The 22,398-nt window shown below is 35.9% G+C and overlaps 1 protein-coding gene and 1 pseudogene across 1 annotated transcript; one reads left to right on the forward strand and one right to left on the reverse strand.

Annotated features, from left to right (window-relative positions):
* Positions 1 to 7,568: 7,568 nt before the first annotated feature.
* LOC143550714 (callose synthase 3-like) lies at positions 7,569 to 18,304 on the forward strand. Its single transcript, XM_077041317.1, has 41 exons — positions 7,569 to 7,835; positions 8,630 to 8,730; positions 8,806 to 8,930; positions 9,041 to 9,134; positions 9,246 to 9,356; positions 9,441 to 9,557; positions 9,701 to 9,793; positions 9,900 to 9,991; positions 10,183 to 10,309; positions 10,444 to 10,581; positions 10,671 to 10,747; positions 10,834 to 10,927; positions 11,012 to 11,134; positions 11,243 to 11,360; positions 11,442 to 11,773; positions 11,863 to 11,915; positions 11,996 to 12,056; positions 12,174 to 12,255; positions 12,336 to 12,385; positions 12,499 to 12,585; positions 12,660 to 12,797; positions 12,870 to 12,964; positions 13,043 to 13,127; positions 13,210 to 13,370; positions 13,465 to 13,588; positions 13,680 to 13,771; positions 13,847 to 13,949; positions 14,029 to 14,180; positions 14,357 to 14,466; positions 14,906 to 15,031; positions 15,105 to 15,173; positions 15,273 to 15,610; positions 15,696 to 15,815; positions 15,881 to 15,999; positions 16,072 to 16,155; positions 16,254 to 16,366; positions 16,445 to 16,674; positions 16,749 to 17,546; positions 17,624 to 17,674; positions 17,764 to 17,949; positions 18,022 to 18,304. Exons 1-41 carry the CDS (start codon positions 7,625 to 7,627, stop codon positions 18,268 to 18,270), a joined length of 5,829 nt encoding a protein of 1,942 aa, XP_076897432.1. The 5' UTR covers positions 7,569 to 7,624; the 3' UTR covers positions 18,271 to 18,304.
* A 1,368-nt stretch (positions 18,305 to 19,672) lies between these two features.
* On the reverse strand, positions 19,673 to 21,381 carry LOC143550700 (DEAD-box ATP-dependent RNA helicase 41 pseudogene; annotated as a pseudogene).
* Between the last annotated feature and the right edge of the window lie 1,017 nt (positions 21,382 to 22,398).

The raw sequence follows: 22,398 nt of genomic DNA on the forward strand, positions 1-22,398 counted from the left end.
ATTGTCACGCGTACAGAAGGCAAACATCTACAAACCACCCAAGTGTGAGTAGATAACGGTTCTCAAATCTTCTATGCTTGAAATACAACTGTATGAGGTTCGCAAGCTTGAAATATAATATTTATAGTGATAATAATAATAATAATAATAATAATAATAATAATAATAATAATAATAATAATAATAATAAAGCCATGTACTCGTGTATTATATAGAGTAAGGGATGGATTTTTCATAATAAGTAACTAGTTTGGTGATTACATTAATGCGCACCATATATTCAATAGATTTTTCTTGATAAATCATCCATGAACTTGAACAATACTGTCAACACATGACCATGTTTGATTATCTATGTGATAATTTAGTTCGTCTATCAACTTCAACGTACTTGGCCAAGCATATTTTGAACTTTCGAGATTAATGTTTTCTCATGTGTGTTATTGGTTGATAAAATAAGATACTAAATAATTAGTAATAAAGAATTATAAATTATTAAACAATATATTGAGATAAGATATCATTAAAAAATAATATTGTAATTAAAGAAAGTTAATTATAATTCATAAATCTTTAAAAATATTTTTATGTAAAAACAATTAATGTTCTATTAGTAAATTTACAATCTTTATTTAAAATATTAGTAAATTTACAATCTTTATTTAAAATTAATAGTTTTAGTCGTTCTCTATTTTTAACTCCGAATATTGCAACATAAGCTTGATCATGTGTGAAAACTGGTTATCTAAAAAACAAACAAGCGTAAGATAGTGAGTGTTTTTAAGAACTGGAAATTTTATTCTTAAAATGTTGAAATGAATTATTTTGTCAAGGTGTCAAACACATTTTTGGAATAAAAGTGTGCTTTCTAACATTACCTCAAGATGTGAATTTCACTTCTATAGCACGATTACCCAGTGGCAATATTATATTATCACATGTAGTCTAGTTTCATTAGGGGTGATCGTGTGAACTATTGGACTATTAGTTCTTAGTACTTACGATTTGTAAAATAATCACGGACACAAATTAAAAGAAACAACAAAATTAAGTATTATATTAAAGATGAATCATAACTAGAAGTGTGATGTCAATTACACGAGATACTAATAGTTAAGGAATGAGAAGATTTTTCTTCTACATTTTATATGGTCTCAAACTCGCCTTCTCTACTTTATATCTAAATAGGTTAGGAAAAAGAATATAACACTTTCATTTAATTTCATTTTTTTTTTTTCAAATCATTTCTCTCCCACCCTACCCCCACCCTCAGGGACGGATCATATCACGGGCTGAGGCATTCAACATTTTCGTTTAGCAGAGTAAATTTTTCAAAAAGTCAAAAAAAATTATATATAGAGAGTTCGTCCCATTCATATTATTTGTGTCTGGTCCATCCATGTTATTTGTGTCCGACCCACACTTGATTTTTCTTTAGATAAATTCCTTAAAGCCAAAGAACGGGAAGCCGTTTACCTAATAAGTGTAAAGAAAGCCTCATATATCCAATTTTTTTAAACAAAATAGCCAAGCCCAAATTATTTTTAACCAAAAAAAATAACAATAAGTCCACACTCCCAACCCTAATCAAACAACCGGAGCATAGGAGTGTTTGTTTGGGCGCTAAGGTGTGAAAAATGAAATTGAACAGAAGCAAAGCAAGCCGCTTAAAGATGACTTAGACCACTAGACCAGGGTCGAGTCTGTAACATCTCGGATTTTTCGTATTTGTTTAAACCGATTGGAGAATGTAATCTGGATCTTTCAAATTATTTAAAACTTGTATTTATTGATATTAAACTTGATTTAACTTATTTTATAACTTTATAACTTTCATTTATGCTAAATAACCCTTACCAGTATTTAAAATCGCCTAAAACGGCTAAAAATCGCATTTTCGGGAACTGCGGGGACTAATTTTGACAATTCTTTCCTATTTTTGATTAAATTAGCGAAACTTAAACTTCAATAAATGCTATTGCATGCCCAATTTCGTTTTATTTTTGTCCAAACTGAATTTTGATTGTTAATTGGTTTGATTCTATCATTTATTGATTATTCGGTTTCCTAAAATAGCTATTTTCTAATAAACAAGTCTTAACCCTTAATATTTAAACAATGCATATTATAAAACCCTAAATTATTACTTCAATACCAGCCCCCATATATATAATCCATGAATTCCTTTCCTCGTTGTCGGTTTCTTCAATTTCTTCAAGTTCTTCAAGCCTTTGTTGACTTTCAAGTTTCAAGACCCTTTCACCTCGATTATCTCTTGTTCCATTCATCGTTCGGGTAAGTTGTCTCTTCAATATTGTAGATTTTTATCTATAGAACAAAAGCCCTCAATCAATTTTTCCGATTGAGGGAGTCTTGGTGGTCAATTGGACTCAAACCCGTTTAAAGGCAAAAGACTTTTATTTTTTACTAGTCAATATAGTCAACATCTTTGACTAGTCAATTTCTTATGCTTCTGGTCGGAACCAACTTTCGGTCCATAAGACTTTTATTTTTTTTTGAGATTTTAATGCTACTGACCATAACCCGACTTCCAAATCGCTGTTCGGATTCTGATCAGTACCAGCTCGCTTAAACGTTTAATTTAACATTTCTAGACGTCCATTTGGAACGATTCCAGCAGCAACGAGTTCGGTTTTACTCATATTTTCTTATATCCAAGTTTCAGGTTCAGTTGATTGTTTCATTTGACGCATTAGAAGACGATCTATTTAATTTTTTACTCGTTTATCATTATTATTATTCACTTGCCTTCGATTTAAGGTGAGTTTAATCAATCCCCTCTATTTTACTGTTTTTAAATCTTTTGGGGACATATACGTACCTACTCATAATTTATATCATATATATACACAAACTCGCAAACATAATTATTGTGTGTAATTCGGTTAAATGTTAATTGCTATGTGTTTAAGTGTGTTTATATTCTATCTAGTCTTGGAGAGGTCCATTTGAAGTCTAGCAAGTCAGTATGAACATACGCTGTCGTGGTAACCAAAGCCCGTTCGCATGACGATGGTAAACCGACAATCTCAGTCAGTCATTGTAGCCAATGCCCATTTCGCAAGGCAACGGTTAAATGACACACTAGCATGTCTATGGTTTGTTTGTGGTTTGATTGATTATTACTCACATATGTTTATTTGCGCATTTAACATTTATCATATGTTATATATACATTATTATTATTTTTATGAAAACTGTTGATCATCTCACTCAACATGTGTTATTGACAAACTCTATTCCATTTTCTACGCATATGTAGGTTATCGCGTGACTTGAAGTTTGACGTGAAAGACATCTAAAAAAGACCATAGGGAATTTAATGAAGACTATCGTTATTTAAATTTTGATTGGATTATTTGTTTGTGTTATGAATATTTGTGCACTGTAATTTGAAATAATTAATTTAATAGATACTGTCATATTATTTATAATAGTACCTTTGAGCTGTGAACAATCGGCTCACGCTCCAACATTTCCGCCTTAGGTTGGGGTGTGGCAGAGTTGCTAGTGCTTACATATCACAATTCAGACATTAGGCAAGCAAAAAGTTGGGTGTTTTTATTTCCGATTTGGTATGTTAGCGCTTGGAATTATTGGAAGAATTAGTGCTTGAATTTGGTCTCCTTCATTAATTAGGAATATGTGTGTTTTGATTATGTGAATTCGGTTTTTGAATTTGAACTTGAGCCTTAGTGTTCATCTTTACCCTCGCATCTTGTCTTTTTTAGATACCCGTCTTTCCCTCGCATCTTGTTTTTGTTTGTTTAAAAACTGTTTTTTCATGTGTAAGAACAGTAAGTTGAATGATTGAATCGGTGTTTTAGATGAATGATTGACTATTGAGTTTTTATTTTTTGACCCGACTTGAACCGGGCTGTCAACCTGAAACTTAGAAATAAGAAAAAAAATTTGTGTCTCGTGACATTCGGCCCATTCATAATAGATGTTCAAGATCCGTCACTGCCCACCCCACCACAATTAAATGAAAATTAGGAACACAACCCATTCTTCATTTTTTTCTTTTCGCCTTCACTCATATACTTTAAAAATTGGGATGTGATCTTCATAAACCACCCATATGATGACTGTACATGCCGTATAGGTCGCACATAAAAGATAAGTGTGCAGAGAGGGCATACAAAACAAACATTTTAGGTCCTATACCATGGCCGGCCCATGGGTGTGGTTGGGTGGTCGACGGCCACAGGCCCGACACCCCACTAGACCCGATTTTTTTTTTTAAAAATTATATGTATTTTTATTGAAAAAAATATGTATATTTAATGTTTAAAAACAATTACATAAACACTTCTCTGGTCTAGTGGCAAATGGGTATTACTCACAATCAAGAGGTTGTGGGTTATACTCTCACTTGAGGCATGTTTAATCCTTTTTTTTAGATAGAATTACAGAAATTGTCATTTATCTTTCACCCAAATTTCACTCGTGGTCCATCATCTTCAAAATTGATCTTTTTTGTCCTTTACGTTTCAAAATCCAACAGCGTCTGTCCTTTTCGCCTAACCCGGTTAGCTTTCTCGTTAAGTCAGGTCATGTGCCCTACACATGAAGGCAAATTGGTCAATTTACCTATTTAATTAAAAAGTGTTTTAATAAATAAAGAAAAATAATAAAAAACAATTAATATATATTTATTCTTTGTCTTTCTTCTTCCTTCTTCTTTCCCCATAGCCACCACCAAGCTTTCCGGCGGCCACTGCCGTCTTCTCTGGCCACTCCACCTCCCGCCGCCGTCTTCTCTGGTCTGCTTCTAAACCTCGTACACAATTCACTTTCCTCCCAAAACAAAAGAACCTCGTACACAATTCGCGCCAGTTACGAGATCGGAGGAGGCTACACATAGGAAGAACTGGACGCACGTAGGACCAGCAGACAACAGGAAACAACAAAGGATGAAACGAGTGCTTGGAGTCCTGCTCAGTATGAAGCTTTGCTTAAAGGAGGTGAACAAGTCACTTATGTCCTTGTGTGTTTGGTGGTATTTGAATTTTTTTCCCTTGTGGCATTTTATCATACACTTCGTAGGCATGCGTTACACTTCCTTCATTACAACTAAATAACAGTTAGTTTTAAATTTTTTGCAGTTATTAATTGATTTTGTTACAATTCAACTTAGATTTTGGTGTAAAAGAGATCTGGAGGTTAGAAGCAGGCCGGAGAAGACGGCGGCAGGAGGTGGAGTGGCCGGAGAAGACGGCGGCGGCCGGCGGTGGTGACCGCTGGAAAGCTTGGTGGTGGCTGTGGAGGAAGAAGAAGGAGAAGAGAGATAAAGAATATAAATATATATTAATTATTTTTTAATTGTTTTCCTTTATTTATTAAAACACTTTTTAATTAAATAGGTAAATTGACCAATTTGCCCTCATATGCAAGACACATGACCTGACTTAACGAGAAAATCTAATCGGGTTAGGCGAAAAGGACAAATGTTGTTGGATTTTGAAACGTAAAGGACAAAAAAGATCAATTTTGAAGATGAGGGACCACGAGTGAAATTTGGGTGAAAGATAAAAGACAATTTTTGTAATTTTGTCCTTTTTTATACGAAAGTTTTTTACACAACCCAAATTATAACCAAGTAAGCCCATATAAAAATTAGACTGTTTAAACCCAACAAAATACTTATTTAGTTAAGGTCCAAAAAAATTTTCGTCTTCGGCCCAAATTTTTTTTTGCTTTATTGGAGCCGGCCCTGTCCTATACGCCCCCCCCCCCTCAACGAGCCGTATAGGTCTTCAACAACTCTAGTCTTAAACGATCGTATAGTCCTATGTGAGCCGTATTGATGAAAAGTGACGTGTGGAAATTCATGGAGGTGTATAAAGATCCTCGGCTTAAAAGTTATTTTTTTAAATATTATTAATTAGTTAAATTGAGAATATAGTTTTTTTTGAATGAATCTAGCATTCCTAAAAAAGTCAGGGTCTTTAAATTTGGAGGAATATGTGTGCGGACAGGGGCAATACCATTGTGTGGGCCCCACGTCACATGTTTACAAAAACCGACAATTATTCCTTTCATAACTCTGCTTGGTGATCACGATTAATGCATAGATTAAAATAACCTCGTCTTAACTCGGTACTTTCTCAAAGCAGATGAGATAGAACTTTTAACACAATAAAACAAACAAGTCGAAAGGTGTCTATCACTTAATGGTCTAGTTGTATGGTCAAGTGAAAGGTAAAGTGAAATTTTAAGAAATTAATCAGTTATTATTAAATAATGAGCAGAAAGATTTAGTTAGATATTAAATGAGTTATTATGAGACGGGTTAGACAATATAATTGGAGAAAACCTTTGATTGGTAATATGAGTTAAAAAACTTAGAGCTAAAATGAGAGCATGAGATGCTTACCTTCTTAATCAATTCAAGAGCTCTATTATGCCCCTTAACAAAAAAATTCCAAAAGGCTTTTTTTTTTTAATCATAGGTTTTCATACACATGTGTATCACATAAAGTTTGAACTTCTGACAATGCTAAGGTTGAACTATTGTTCAAGATACTGAGGATGAAATCAGATAATCATTTTGAGTCGCTGATAGCCACGTTCGATGAAAACAAAAAATCACGAGTCTCCGTTAACCCCAGTTTACTAAAATAAAAGTCATATTTTTCAAACGAATAAATAAAAGTCATAACGAATACACAGAAACAACCACAAGCAAAAGAAATTTAAAATTCCTTAATCATCCAGGAGTCTCTGCTAAACAATGAAACCGAGTTATAGAATAGAACCGTTAATTTATGAGTAACTAATTCGATATAATTTTTTAATATTTCATTTGTTTTTTTCACCAATCACTCATAAATCTACGACAATATACTCTATTGCAATAAGTTTATATGTAGTGGGGCTATAAATGTGGGCGACAAGGGCGATCTTTTTGAGGAACACCCCCCCGGCGTTAAGTTTGCGATAAATGGTGATGATGGGGGGTTTGTTGAAGCTGCTGACATGACGAACAACTATAGATGAGAAGAGCAATTTTTTAACTACACCGGCCTACACTCGCCTCTCTTAAAACATCCCTCTTATTTTGTAGTCATTCATTATACTTAGCCTAGTTGACTGATACGAATAAATAAACAATGATGACGGATGAAAAAGCAAACGAAATGTGTATCATGAATGGCACATTCGTAAATAATCAGAAAACAAGGCGGTTGGGGCATGCTTATTTTATTATTAAGTATTATTAACAATAGTAAATCCAAAAAAATAATATTATATTTTTCTTTTGCCACTGTGTCTTCTTTCATTCAAAGTTAGCTTAAAGTTGCAGAACACTCTCCAATCCCACCTCCTCTCGAATCTCACCTTTATTACCATTTTATCTCTCCTAGGGTTTGCTACAACCTTCTAATCAAATGTAGCTTAACAGCATCGTCTTCCACTGCTGATTCCTTCGTATTCTGCAATTACTCACTGTATGTAAGATTCTATGCAAGCTTCTACTATTTTCTTTTTTTTTTTGAATTTTAAGTTGATTTTTGGTGTTTCTGTTGATTACGAAGTAGATTTGAAGTTTAGCGGTGCTGACGTGGTGTATTGGAGTTGCTGATAAGTTGAAGGAAGGATGACGTCACGAGGCGGTGGTAGTGGTTCGTCGTCGGATCATCCGACACCGCCACCGCAGCAGCGGCGGATAATGCGGACGCAGACGGCGGGGAATCTCGGCGAGTCGATATTTGATAGTGAGGTGGTGCCGTCGTCGCTGGTGGAGATTGCTCCGATTCTTCGTGTGGCTAATGAAGTTGAGCCTAGTAACCCTAGGGTTGCTTATCTCTGTAAGTTTTTGTTTTAGGCATAATTATGTTAACAATGCTGTATGTTTTGTGTTCTTTTACATTAGCAGTTTAGCACTATATTATAGCTTAGGTGTTGAAATTAGATAAGTTGATACAAAATATCTTAGCATATCAGTCCAATGGTATCTGGTGCTGTAATAGGTAATAGGTGCTCTTTCCCTTGAGGCGAGGGTTCAAATCCCGCAGTAGGCGGATTAGGTGGATTTAGGAGTAGAATATTAGCTCTGAAAAAAATAAATAAAAAATCAGTTAAATAAAACACAGTTGCTTTCTTACTCATGGTTATAGTGTTACAAAGATATGTTTCTTTCTATACTGATCATTTATCTTCCAAATATTCTGGTCATTTAACTTGCTGTCTTCCTTAAAGATTAGCTAATAGGTATGTTGGCAAGGCTATACAACAACTAAAATTTGAGTTCAAGTTATCAAGGCTCAGAATACAATTATTTGTTGGAATTTATCAAATGAATGGATGAGGAATAATAATAATAATAATATTGTGTAGATCACCAGCGTTGTTAAGTGATTCTTGGCTTGGGTTGTTACTCATGGACTTTGTTCGTTTCGGACAATGTTCATTGTTTTATTATTTATGCTATGCATGGTTTGTTATGCTTATTATAGAGTCATAGCCGATAACTTCCGCTCTGCTTGTGAGTGAAAGCGACAAAAGTTTTTTCTTGTTTTGCTTTCAGGCTTTTCGTTTCATATGCACTATGTTGCATTTTTCATTTTTCTTGTTTTATATTTTGATGATGGTTTTGCTGCAGGTCGGTTTTATGCATTTGAGAAAGCCCATAGACTGGACCCCACTTCTAGTGGACGTGGTGTTCGCCAGTTCAAAACTGCCCTTCTTCAGCGGCTTGAAAGGGTAAGTGTTCTCTGAATAGTGTTTTGGGCCGCTTAGCCTTTCAATCAGTGAAGACTCATGTTTCATTTGAATTAGGAAAATGACCCAACCTTGATTGGGAGGATGAAAAAAAGTGATGCGCGTGAAATGCAGAGCTTTTATCGACATTACTACTCAAAGTACATCCAAGCTTTGCAAAGTGCTGCTGATAAGGCAGACCGGTGAGTGCCTTCATATGCAACTGGTTCTAACTTCTAAGCAGCGTCTTTGCTGCTTTTGGCATCTTGTTTTTTCTTCTCATTTTCGGTACTTGACTCTTATATATATTCAGGGCACAGCTTACCAAAGCATACCAAACTGCTAATGTTCTCTTTGAGGTTTTAAAAGCTGTTAATCAAACACAAGCAGTGGAAGTTGACCAGGAGGTGGGTACATAAGAAATGTTTCTTGAAGAATCTTCTTACATAATTGTTTTGGTTTTTATTGTAAAACTCTGTCTATATTCTTTTATGAAATCTACAATAACTGTCAAACAGATTCTTGAAACACATGATAAAGTTGCACAGAAGACAGAGATCTATCTTCCATACAATATACTACCTCTTGACCCTGATAGTGCCAATCAAGCTATTATGAGTTACCCAGAGGTATATTAGAACTCCCATGTACTATTGTTAGTCTCTTCTATCATTTTAAACATATTTCTTAAAAATTGCTGAATGAGTTTGCAGATTCAAGCTGCTGTTGTTGCTCTTCGTAACACAAGGGGTCTTCCATGGCCCAGGATATACAAGAAGAAAAATGAAGAAGACATTCTAGATTGGCTTCAAGCTATGTTTGGGTTTCAGGTAACACATTGTTGCTATGAAAGGGTGACAACTTATTATGTTTCATGGAGCACACAAGAGGGTTTGAATAATAAATCCTTTATGAACATGAATTAGAGTTATGTTTTCAGCAGCCTGACTAGACTTGAACTTCTATTTTTCAGAAAGATAACGTGGCAAATCAACGGGAGCATCTGATTTTGTTGCTTGCAAATGTTCACATTCGGCAAATTCCAAAACCTGATCCGCAGCCCAAGGCCAGTCACATAAATTTGCTATGCAGTAAATTTCGGCATTAGCTAATATTTCACATTGTTCTTCCTTGTTTCTCATGGTTCTTTCTTCTGCTTTTTGTTTGACTAGTTGGATGAGCGTGCATTAAACGAAGTGATGAAGAAGCTTTTCAAGAATTACAAGAAATGGTGCAAGTACTTGGACAGAAAAAGTAGTCTTTGGTGAGGCTTAACTTGCATCTTTTTTTCACCCTTCCTAATCTGGATATTAGGAAACTAAGCATGAACTTAATAGTTTCTAATTGCATAAACGTACTAAAGTTAAGTCTGTTCTTTTATGTGAAAAGATGCGTACTTAATTTTATAGTAGGTATTATATTGTACTGATATAGTTTTCTTCTGTGCTAAAATAGGTTGCCAACCATACAGCAAGAAGTTCAACAACGTAAATTATTATATATGGGACTATATCTTCTCATTTGGGGGGAGGCTGCAAATTTGAGATTTATGCCTGAGTGCCTCTGCTACATCTATCATCATGTATGCATATATCAACTCTATATAGTTAGACACTTGCATTTGTTTTCTTTGACTTGTTATGACTGTATTATTTATTTCACATTGATACATAAATACCATCTATTGATGACATTAATGGCTGTTATTTGCTTTAGATGGCTTTTGAATTGTATGGCATGCTAGCTGGCAATGTTAGTCCAATGACGGGTGAGAATGTAAAACCAGCTTATGGTGGAGACGAGGAAGCGTTTTTGACAAAAGTGGTTACTCCTATTTTTGATGTGCTAGCAAAGGTATCCAAGCACTCTATTTGCCTCACCTTGATTTGGAAGTTATATTTGCTTGCAATGTAAATAATTCATATGCTGCCACTGTTCCACAGGAAGCTGCCTGGAGCAAAGTAGGGAAATCAAAACATTCACAGTGGAGAAATTATGACGATCTAAATGAATATTTCTGGTATGACTTTGCTATGTGTTAGAATATTAAGATATTTGTTCAGGTAATCTTATTACTTTATTACTAAGAATGCTTGAACATCTTAGGTCTGTAGATTGTTTCCGGTTAGGTTGGCCAATGCGTGCTGATGCTGATTTCTTCTGCGAGCCTGAGAAACCACGTGAGTTTGTAAAAAATGGGGTAAGTTGCAATTGATGCCTAGTCTACCTCATATTTATATTCACATAGTGTTGAACCAAGTGGTAAATTATTTTCATTAATCAGGATAGCAAACCAATTACTAAACATCGACGGGCAGCTAAAGTTAATTTTGTGGAGATTCGATCATATTGGCATGTTTTTAGAAGCTTTGACAGAATGTGGAGTTTCTTTATATTGTGCTTACAGGTAACATTTATTATATTTGATAGTTGGCGCATACAAATTATCATAATTATCATGTGAGTTCTGATTGCCCTGTGAGACATAATTGGTCAGTGTTTCTTTCTATTTTAGGCTATGATTATTGTTGCTTGGAACGGTGATGGAAACCCCACCTCAATCTTTTATTTTGATGTTTTTAAGAAAGTATTGAGTGTCTTTATAACTGCTTCAATATTGAAGCTTGGTCAAGGTATGTCGACCACCAAGAGTGTAATTATCTACATTTATTGTCAATTATTTAAAAAAGAAAACTAAACGATTTGTTTTGTAGCTGTTTTGGATGTGGTACTAAATTGGAAAGCAAGACATTGCATGCCATTTTATGTGAAACTAAGATACCTTTTGAAGGTTGTATCAGCTGCAGCTTGGGTTGTAATCTTACCCGTTACTTATGCTTATTCATCAGAAGATCATGGATTTGCTCAAACCCTTAAAGGTTGGTTTGGAAACATCCATGGTCCCCAATCGTTGTTCATTTTGGCGGTTGTTGTCTACTTGTCACCAAACATGTTGGCTGCTGTGTTGTTTTTGTTCCCCTTCATACGGCGTTACCTTGAGAGTTCAGATTACAGGATTGTGATGCTCATGATGTGGTGGTCTCAGGTATGTTTTTCCCATCTGTTTTGAGGTCTATTCCTTAATTATTGGTTAATTAAATGCTACATTTTAATACGAATGATGAAATGTGTCAGCCTCGACTTTATGTTGGGAGGGCAATGCACGAAAGCACCTTTTCACTATTCAAGTAAGATATTAAAAAATGAGTTTATATGTAGTTATTTGAGAGCCACTTTATCATATATATATATTGATTTAATGTTTCAGGTACACAACCTTTTGGATTTTGCTCATTATAACCAAGCTGGCTTTCAGTTATTACTTAGAGGTTCTGTCTAGTGTTCTCACTCGTACTTTTAAGACTCGGCCTTGTATGATTTTGGTACAATCTTGGAGACCATTTTGTATTTTGTGATCATTGAACAGTTGTTAACTATCATTGCAGATAAAGCCACTTGTGGGTCCTACAAAAGCTATAATGAGTGTTCATATCAATACTTATGCATGGCATGAGTTCTTCCCTCAGGGTAATAATAGTTTTGTCAAATGAAAAAACATTTCTATACCGTGCGTTTGTTTTCTGAAACCGAATTATGTTCTTTTGCAGCAAGGAACAATATTGGTGTGGTGGTCGCACTCTGGGCTCCAATCATTCTTGTAAGAAACAGTCTTCTCTTTAGTTGTATATTTTATTCAAATATATATATATATATATATATGTATATGTATATATATTTTATTGTAGCTATTAACACCCAGAATGTATACAGGTGTATTTTATGGATACTCAAATCTGGTATGCTATTTTCTCTACATTTTTTGGAGGTGTTTATGGGGCATTCCGTCGTCTTGGAGAGGTTTGTGCTTTTTTAATAAGAAAAGCTAAATCTCATTGCTTTTAAGTTATGATCTGAAATTTATGTTTCTACAGATTCGAACTCTAGGAATGTTGCGGTCTCGTTTTGATGCGTTGCCTGGTGCATTTAATGGTTGCTTAATTCCGCCTGACAGAAGTGATCCAGTAAAAAAGAAAGGACTTAAAGCTACCTTGTCTCGTAATTATGACGCCGTAAGTTATGACCTTTTAATATGACTTTAGAATGTTCCATTGAGGTTAAGGCTACACTTGTTTTTGTTGCAGATCACATCCCAGAAAGGGAAAGAAGCTGCAAGATTTGCTCAATTATGGAATAAAATTATCTCAAGTTTCAGAGAGGAAGATCTTATAAATAACAGGTAATTATAACTTTTTTTGTTTTAGAGAAGTGGATTGACTTTTATATATTAAGTTATGAAAAACCTTTGTGGCTACAGGGAAATGAACCTCTTGCTTGTTCCATATTGGGCAGACCAAGACTTGGACATAATTCAGTGGCCTCCATTTCTGCTTGCTAGCATGGTATGCCACACATGAAACAATGAGAATTTGTACTTCTAGAAGCTTTTGACAATGCAATTATTGTTTTCTAATTACCGGGTAGATCCCTATTGCACTGGATATGGCTAAAGACAGCAATGGAAAGGACCGTGAGCTAAAAAAGCGAATTGAGAATGACAGTTACATGTCTTGTGCCGTTCGTGAATGCTACGCTTCATTTCATAACATTATTTTGTTTTTGATTCATGGGAGTCGTGAGAAGCAGTAAGTCTACTTCAGTTTTTAGCAACAAAGCTATATTTTTATACAAGTTTTTATCTTGAAACAAAATTTTGACAACTTGGTTTTTCCTTTTCAGGGTTATTAACGATATATTTGCTGAAGTTGACAAACATATTGAAGCTGGTGATCTTGTGAAAGAGTTCAATATGAGTTATCTCCCTACCCTTTACGACCATGTTGTCAAGCTTCTTAAATACTTGGTATGTGTTTTAATAGTCTTTGTAACAACTTTTTATAATCTTGTATAAGGATAACAATCCAAAGCTAATACAATGCTGTTGCTATTCACAGCTATCAAATAAGCAGGAGGACCGGGATCAAGTTGTAATTCTTTTCCAGGATATGCATGAAGTTGTGACCAGAGATATAATGGAAGACCAGAAGTAGAACTTTTTGCTGTATCTGCTTGTATTCACTTTTATATAATTCTTACATTGTATTTTTTTCTCACTGTGTAGCATGGATGGGCAAGGATTCGATGTGGATGAACAATATCAGTTATTTCAACCTGCAGGAGCAATCCTGTTTCCTACTCCAGAAACAGAAGCTTGGAAGGAGAAAGTAATTATACCAAAAAGTTAACACACATGTTTGGGTCTTAGTTTTGAACTTAGTATATTCTTACACAGTGTTTTTGCAGATCAATAGGTTGTACTTACTGCTTACAGTTAAGGAATCTGCTATGGATGTGCCTTCAAACTTGGAAGCTAGAAGACGCATATCCTTCTTCTCCAATTCATTGTTTATGGATATGCCCTCAGCCCCCAAAGTTCGCAACATGCTTTCCTTCTCGTAAGTTTTTATAATATCTTAAATTGATGAGATTACTTACATTAGGACGCAACTGTCTTTAGAGTTTACACAAGTTATCTTCTAGACTTTTCTCTTATACAATACTTTTGCTTTCTTCTGTTTATCGTACACCGAGCCATTATACCTTACTTTTCCATATTATGTTTTTATGGCAGCGTACTCACTCCATACTACACTGAGGAGGTTCTCTTTTCATTGCATGATTTAGAAGTCCCAAACGAGGATGGAGTATCAATTCTCTTCTACTTGCAAAAGATTTTCCCAGGTTTGTCATATTCTGTTAGGTGCTTACATGGCACCGTCGTATGTATATAAATATGTACTAGAGAGGTGCCGCATCGACCTTGGTAATCACGTAACATGTAACTTTTGTAATTGGAAAAAGACTATAGCAAAACTATACTCAAATTAAAGAGAAAATGAGTAAAAGAAATATATGAGTAAAGATGAGGGGGAAAGTTGCATCTTCTTTTTTTTATTAACTTTTCAAAACTTGAGTAAAGATTGGGGGCAAAGGTGTAACTTATAGTTAGTTACGTGGATGAAGTAGGACAAATAACAAATTTGTCTCCCTTACCCTTGCATTAGGTGTTGTACCATAAGCTCTAGGTATTGTACTTAAATTTTGTACCAATTTAAATTGCCCATATGAAATGCATTATATAGTAGTATAGATGTATGTATTGACTGGTGATGATCTGTAGATGAGTGGAACAACTTTCTTGAGAGAGTGGATCGTCATAGTGAAGATGACCTAAAGGGGGACGAGCAGTTAGAAGATCAACTACGTCTTTGGGCTTCATATAGAGGACAGACGTTGACCAAAACTGGTAAATGTTGACCTTAAGTTGAATCTAGTCTACCAATTTCGTTGAACTAATATTATTTTTTAATTTACGGCAGTTAGGGGGATGATGTATTATCGTAAAGCTTTGGAGCTTCAGGCTTTCCTTGACATGGCAAATAATGAAGGTACATATAGCCATTTTGTGATTATTATCTATAAATGAAATTTGAAGTTAACATTGGATGATTTGGTGTTTTGCAAATTTTGCTATGGGTTTTGATCAGATTTGATGCAAGGGTACAAGGCGATTGAATTGAACGAGGAACAGATGAAGGGAGAAAGGTCATTGTGGGCTCATTGTCAAGCAGTAGCTGATATGAAGTTCACATATGTGGTTTCATGCCAACAATATGGCATCCAGAAGCGATCTGGTGATCCTCGTGCACAAAATGTTCTTAGGCTAATGACAGAGTACCCATCTCTACGTGTTGCTTACATTGATGAGGTTGAGGAACCTAGCAAAGATGCAACCAAAAAGATAAACCATAAAGTTTATTTCTCTGCTCTAGTCAAAGCTATGCCAAATTCCAATACTTCTGAGACGGGACAAAACTTGGATCAGGTAAAATTGGGATTTTTGTTATAAAAAATGATTCTTTTGAAGCTGATTACAGATATCATAAGTTAGTCATTGCTTCAATGTGCAGGTCATTTATAAGATAAAGTTGCCTGGGCCTGCAATATTAGGAGAAGGAAAGCCTGAGAATCAGAATCATGCTATCATCTTCACACGTGGAGAGGGCTTGCAGACAATAGACATGAACCAGGCATGTTCTATTTAAAGGATAGTTCTTTTTGTCTTAATTAACTTCTAACAAACATCCATTTGTAGGATAATTACATGGAAGAGGCCTTAAAAATGAGGAACTTGCTTCAAGAGTTCCTTAAAAAGCATGATGATGTGAGGTACCCGACAATATTGGGACTTAGGGAGCATATTTTCACTGGAAGGTATGTTAGAAGTTGTTAAAATGTTACCTTTTGTTTGTTCATTAAGCTTATCATGGTACTTTGTTGTCGCAGTGTTTCTTCTCTTGCATGGTTCATGTCTAATCAAGAAACAAGTTTTGTAACAATTGGTCAGAGATTGCTGGCCAACCCTTTGAAGTAAGATCTAAATCATCTGTCCGCTTGGTCTCTTTCATATGTCTGATGCATATATGCTTATTAATCTAACAATTGTCTACTAAAATTGATTTCTCTAGGGTTCGTTTTCATTATGGTCATCCAGATGTTTTTGATAGACTGTTTCACCTTACCAGAGGTGGTGTAAGTAAAGCCTCTAAGATTATAAATCTTAGTGAAGACATATTTGCTGGTATTTTCAAACTCAAACATCCCTTGTATTATGCTGATTATTTTGACTCAAAGCTAACTCTTTTCTTTTTGTTTACAGGTTTTAATTCTACCCTCCGTGAAGGCAATGTGACACATCACGAATATATACAAGTTGGTAAAGGGAGAGATGTCGGTCTTAATCAAATATCTCTGTTTGAGGCTAAAATTGCCAATGGAAATGGGGAACAAACACTTAGCCGAGACCTATACAGGCTTGGACACCGTTTTGACTTTTTCAGAATGTTATCTTGCTACTTCACTACAATCGGTTTCTACTTTAGTACTTTGGTAAAATGCTCATTCATTCTATTCATATTATTAGGTAATATATTCACTTCAGCTGATTACATTTCCTTCTGCAGATCACTGTATTGACCGTGTACGTGTTTCTTTACGGGCGGCTCTATCTTGTTCTTAGTGGACTTGAACAGGGGCTTATCACCCAACCTGCAATTCGTCACAATAAACCGCTCCAAGTGGCTCTTGCTTCACAATCTTTTGTGCAAATTGGATTCTTAATGGCTTTACCTATGATGATGGAAATCGGTCTAGAACGAGGTTTCCGAACCGCATTAAGTGAGTTCATTCTTATGCAATTACAACTTGCACCTGTGTTCTTCACATTTTCACTTGGAACAAAGACTCACTACTATGGTAGAACCTTGCTTCACGGAGGTGCAAAATACAGAGCAACGGGACGCGGGTTTGTCGTGTTTCATGCAAAGTTTGCTGAGAACTATCGTCTTTACTCGCGTAGTCATTTCGTAAAGGGAATTGAGCTTATGATTTTGTTACTTGTTTACCAAATATTTGGTGAGTCATATAGAGGAGCAGTTGCTTACCTTTTGATCACCATTTCAATATGGTTCATGGTTGGCACGTGGCTATTTGCTCCGTTCTTGTTCAATCCTTCGGGTTTTGAGTGGCAAAAGATTGTTGATGATTGGTCTGATTGGAATAAGTGGATCAGTAATCAGGGTGGCATTGGGGTTCCGCCCGAGAAGAGCTGGGAATCATGGTGGGAGGAGGAACAAGAACACCTGCATTATTCTGGGAAACGTGGTGTGATAGTAGAAATATTATTATCATTACGCTTTTTTATATATCAGTATGGTCTTGTTTATCATTTGAGTATGACAAAGCATCAGAAAAGTGTCTTGGTATGCTCAGATTTTATGTATACTCTGTTTTGTGACTTAAAAAGTAATGTTGCTAAATGGTTTTGTTTGTATGACAGGTTTATGGTATATCATGGGTGGTCATCTTTGTCATGTTGTTAGTGGTCAAGGTGAGGATTCACTTTCCTTTTAAGATAAAATTTTAGTATTTTTTTTTTATAAAATTGTATGATGCAAATATTTTTTAAAAATGTTGCAGGCTATATCGTTTGGGCGGATGAAATTCAGTGCAAAATTTCAACTTGTGTTCCGGTTGATTAAAGGAGCAATCTTTATTATGTTTGTCTCTATTCTTGTGATCCTGATTGCACTGCCTCACATGACACTGCAAGACATCTTTGTGTGCATTCTTGCCTTTATGCCAACTGGCTGGGGTTTACTACTGGTCAGTGCAACATTATTCTTCTCAATTATCACACACTGAAAGTGAAACTTACACATGCTTTTTTTTTTTCAGATTGCACAGGCAATTAAACCGGTAGTGAAGGCGGCTGGATTCTGGGGATCAGTGAAGACACTTGCACGAGGGTATGAGATAGTGATGGGCCTACTTCTGTTCACACCAGTTGCGTTTCTTGCATGGTTTCCTTTTGTTTCAGAATTCCAAACACGTATGCTCTTCAATCAAGCCTTCAGTAGAGGTTTGCAAATCTCTCGTATTCTTGGTGGGCACAGGAAAGATCGATCTGCTAGGAACAAAGAGTGATTTAGTGACGGACTGCAGCAGCAACTGTTTAAAATCATGTATTTTGGTAGCTAGCCATAGCTAGTTTTCTTTAGGTGCTAACTGAATGATGTCATGGACAGCACAGCAGTTGGTGTCAATGTAATATCGTCTTAATTTAGAGTCTCTTTTTGAGTTTTGGTGCTCTTATTATGCCTGCAACTTGGATGAAACATTGTTATTAAATGCGTTAACGCACTCAAAGCGCAAAGGCCTCTCTGAGGGCCTAGGCGCAAGGCGCAATAAAAGCGTGAGCCTCAAACAAAAAAGCGTATTTAAATAAAATAAAACAAAATATATTATGTAATGCGAAATATCACTTGTTTCAAATACCAAAATATTCCAATACCATACTCCTAAGTCCTCAACATGAAGCACCAAAATCATCTCAAATCCCAAAATGGCAAAATATATCAACAAAAGTTTGATAGACTTCACTTTTGTAACGGTTAGACATGCCATTATAAATGCGCATCAAACTTGCTAAATCTAAAACGTTGAACTCGTAACCAATGTGAAATATTTGACAGGATCCATTTCGGGAACGTAGAATGTAAGAGAAATTCAAATGTTAGAACTCCAGAACCTACATTAGAAAACATAGTTGATTAAATCGAGGATATTTACAATCTCCTCCCATAACCAACTTGTCCTTCCTTTCTATTTCAAAGGCCTGTTTGCATCGCAACTAATAGAAAAAAAACGACTACTAGACTAGACTAGTGGTTGAGTGCTCCTTGTTGTTCGGATCTTGACCGGGTCCGAGCTTCCCAAGCTCTATGCTGTTGGGGAACTCTGCAAGGGTCTTACCACCTTCTTTATTTACTATATTTGAGTCTTTGGAGTACTTTGGGATTATATTCCGCGCCGAGGATTTGTGCTTGTGGGCCGTGGTGAATATTGCAAATCGTTCGGACTTGGTAAAGGTTGTCGTAACCAATGGCGCATCAAACAATTTTCGAACACGTAGGCCTTGAAAGGAAGTTATATAGCAAGACTCTCTCAAGTTAGAAAAGAATAAATTAATATTTAGTAAACCTAAAGCATAAACATTAAAAAAAATGGCAACTATTTTTATTCTAGTCTGAACAGAGTCAATTTACACCATATCTTTGCATTTCCTCTTTCACCATCCATGCATATATAGTTTCCTGTCAACTACAACCTTACCATTTGTTTTACATTTCTTACAAAAAAAATGCCCCTTTTGTGATCTCCAGTTGGATGCCATGGCTCTGTTCTTTAGAAGCACCTTTAAGTTATAACATTCTTGGCAACCATAATCTGAATCTTCATTAGGTAAGAAATAGGATGTAAACAGATATGGCTATGTGGTTCAACACCTGATGGCACAAACAATAGGCACCAAACTTCTCTTAACGGTTTAGTAACCGACCTTCCTTTTTCGATTGCCCCTGTTGCTAGGTAACGAGGCTGCTGCTGCTGCTGAATACCTAGGATTCATAATCTCCCGAGGTACAGCAGCCCCAGACGATTTCAAGATTCCAATCAACTCTGGAAACAAATTCCTATTCTCCTCGTTAACAAACAGAATCGAACTACCCTCAACTCCCATTCTAGACGCCCTACCAATCTGGTGAACATATTCCTTAATCGAATTCGGCATGTCAAACACGATAACCTGTCTCACAAGCAAAAGATCAATCCCCCGACCCAATATCCCGGTAGCCACAATAACTGGAATCTCTCCTAGTAAAAACAAACTCAAAATCTCCCTCCTTTCTTTCATACTCTTTTCACCATGAATAGCCAATGACTTCAACCCGGTAGTTACAGTTATAGCCTCAGAAAGTAGATCCGCCCCAAGTCTCGACCCCACAAACACTATGACAGGCGGCTTAAAATGATTTGTGCTAGTCAATATATCAAAAAGCTTTTGCTTTTTTCTATTTGACTCGACCCATATAACCACCTGCTTCACAGCCTGGTTCGGTTTGTTTATCTTTCCAACGGTTATGACGTTGACATCTTTTGCCAACAAACTCGCCATCTTTTCCACTTCAACTGGAACAGTTGCAGAGTATAATAAAACTTGAGGTTGAGATAAAGCCCTATAAATCTGCATAACCTGTTCACGAAAGCCCTTTTGAAGCATGCAGTCCACTTCATCTATAACTAAAACTGAAATACTGTCTAATTCAATATCGTATTTGGTTAAAAGATCAATAAGCCTGCCAGGTGTAGCGACAATCATTTCTATTCCCGCCTGTACACGATGGATCTGTTTAGGCATCGCATCACCACCTACCACCAGCGCGGTTTTAAAAGGTAAACCTTTTCCAAGAACCTTCGCTTGTTCTTCAACTTGTATGCAAAGTTCCCTAGTTGGCGTTAACACCATCACCAACGGTTTTTTCTCGTTTGTAACCTGTGTAACCGCCTGCTTCCTGACATTCACACAATGAGAGATTACGGGAATCAAATAAGACGCTGTTTTTCCCGAACCAGTTTCAGCTGAAACGAGCAGGCTTTGATTGTTCAACGCAGCAGAAACCGCCTGCATTTGAACAGGCGTAGGAATTTCATATCCCGCAGACTCTATGTTCTGTAAAAGCTTACGAGGAAGATTACAATGAGCAAACGATAACACCGGAGGTGGAACATGGTTACCCTTTACCACTATCTCAAACTTAGCCCTAATCGATTCGGTTTGGCTAGCAGTTAAAAACCGATTATCGTCTTGAACATAAATGCACTCATCGGTTGCAGGTAGTCTTACGGGATGCGGTTGAAGTTTAGTTGGTAATTTGGGTTGGTTAATTCTAAACAAGAGCTTCTGCTTACATTCAAGGCTGCAGATATCGTCATCGGTCTCATCGCATATGTATTCCCCAAACCGACCGCATTCGATGCATACGGGCTCTCCTGGTAAAGCTTCTCTTTGTTGGACACAACAGTTTTTCACATCATCTGATCCAGGAGATGCTGATAAAAAGATTAGTAATTTAGGCTGAAATTAGGGCTATGAACATGTATGCAAGCAGTAACAAACATAAGGGCCATACCTGAAGTTTCAGAAGATGCTGATGCTGATGCTGTTATCATTCTTTGATCCTCATTCGCATTCTCCATTACAATATCGTGATTATTCAGTCATCGATCAAAAACCCAGTTAGCATGTAAATGTAAACCGATAATAGATATTTTTGAGATGACTGAATATATCCAAAGTATTCAATTTTAATAGGATCCATAAGAACCCTAGAAAAATTGAGTAATTATATACTAAAATTATCAACTAAATATTATTTAGTTTTTTTTTTCTTTTGTCTTTTTTAGCTTTTAGCCAAATTGGATTTTAATTATACCAATTTGATACAATTGTCTCTTATAATAATCCTAACTTAAAAAGTAGCCGTAACCGGTTCAACTATCACACAATTTGTTTTCATTGGACCTTCGTTAAAAAAACTTAACGACGCTAAGTTTTTTCCAAATTTCAAACGGATATTTTAGGGTGTTTGATCGGAATGAGGATACGAGTCGATTGATGTAAAATTTACCTCAAAGTGTTGGTCAAAACGACTAAAGGATGCTTCAATTCCGGTGATTAAACTTTTAAGACAAAATGGCAAAAGACGTCCTTTACGTTTGACCTAATTTTCATTAGACGTCCTTTAATGAAAGAAATAGCAAAACGCATAACTCATGTTTCAAAGTTGTTGCACGTTACATTCTTTGTCACTAACCTAGTTAGATTTTTTCGTTAAATCAGCCCACGTGACAAACACGTGAGGGCAAATCAGTCATTTCATTTTTCCGTCTTCCCCCCGTTAACATACACCCCCGACGTACATATAGGAAATTAGGGTTAACTCGATCAAATAATTCGGGAAATAGGGTTCGTTTGATTGAACCCGTAATTGATTGAAGGATGGTGTTCTGCTATTGTGGTAAAGAAGCCGTAATTAAAACTTCATGGACTGATAAAAACCCAGGGCGTCGTTTCTATGCATGCCCCGTCCAGGTAAGATTTTATTTTGAAAATTTTTTGCCTACATTTAATTTGATGTTTTTTTCTTATAATTAGGGTTCAAAATGTAAGTTTATTGGATGGTTTGATCATAAGAAATGTCAAAGATGTACAGA

The sequence above is a fragment of the Bidens hawaiensis genome, unplaced genomic scaffold, assembly GCF_021521415.1.
Source record: "Bidens hawaiensis isolate Kalapana, Puna unplaced genomic scaffold, B.hawaiensis_p1.1 tig00016126_1, whole genome shotgun sequence".
Taxonomy (NCBI): domain Eukaryota; kingdom Viridiplantae; phylum Streptophyta; class Magnoliopsida; order Asterales; family Asteraceae; genus Bidens; species Bidens hawaiensis.

Excerpts from the sequence above, each read along its gene's own strand:
- LOC143550714 (XM_077041317.1), top strand. The coding sequence starts at position 7,625 with ATGACGTCACGAGGCGGTGGTAGTGGTTCGTCGTCGGATCATCCGACA. Across the intron at positions 9,558-9,700 it reads AAGCTATGTTTGGGTTTCAG|AAAGATAACGTGGCAAATCA; the intron begins GTAACACATTGT and ends TCTATTTTTCAG. Across the intron at positions 9,794-9,899 it reads AACCTGATCCGCAGCCCAAG|TTGGATGAGCGTGCATTAAA; the intron begins GCCAGTCACATA and ends TTGTTTGACTAG.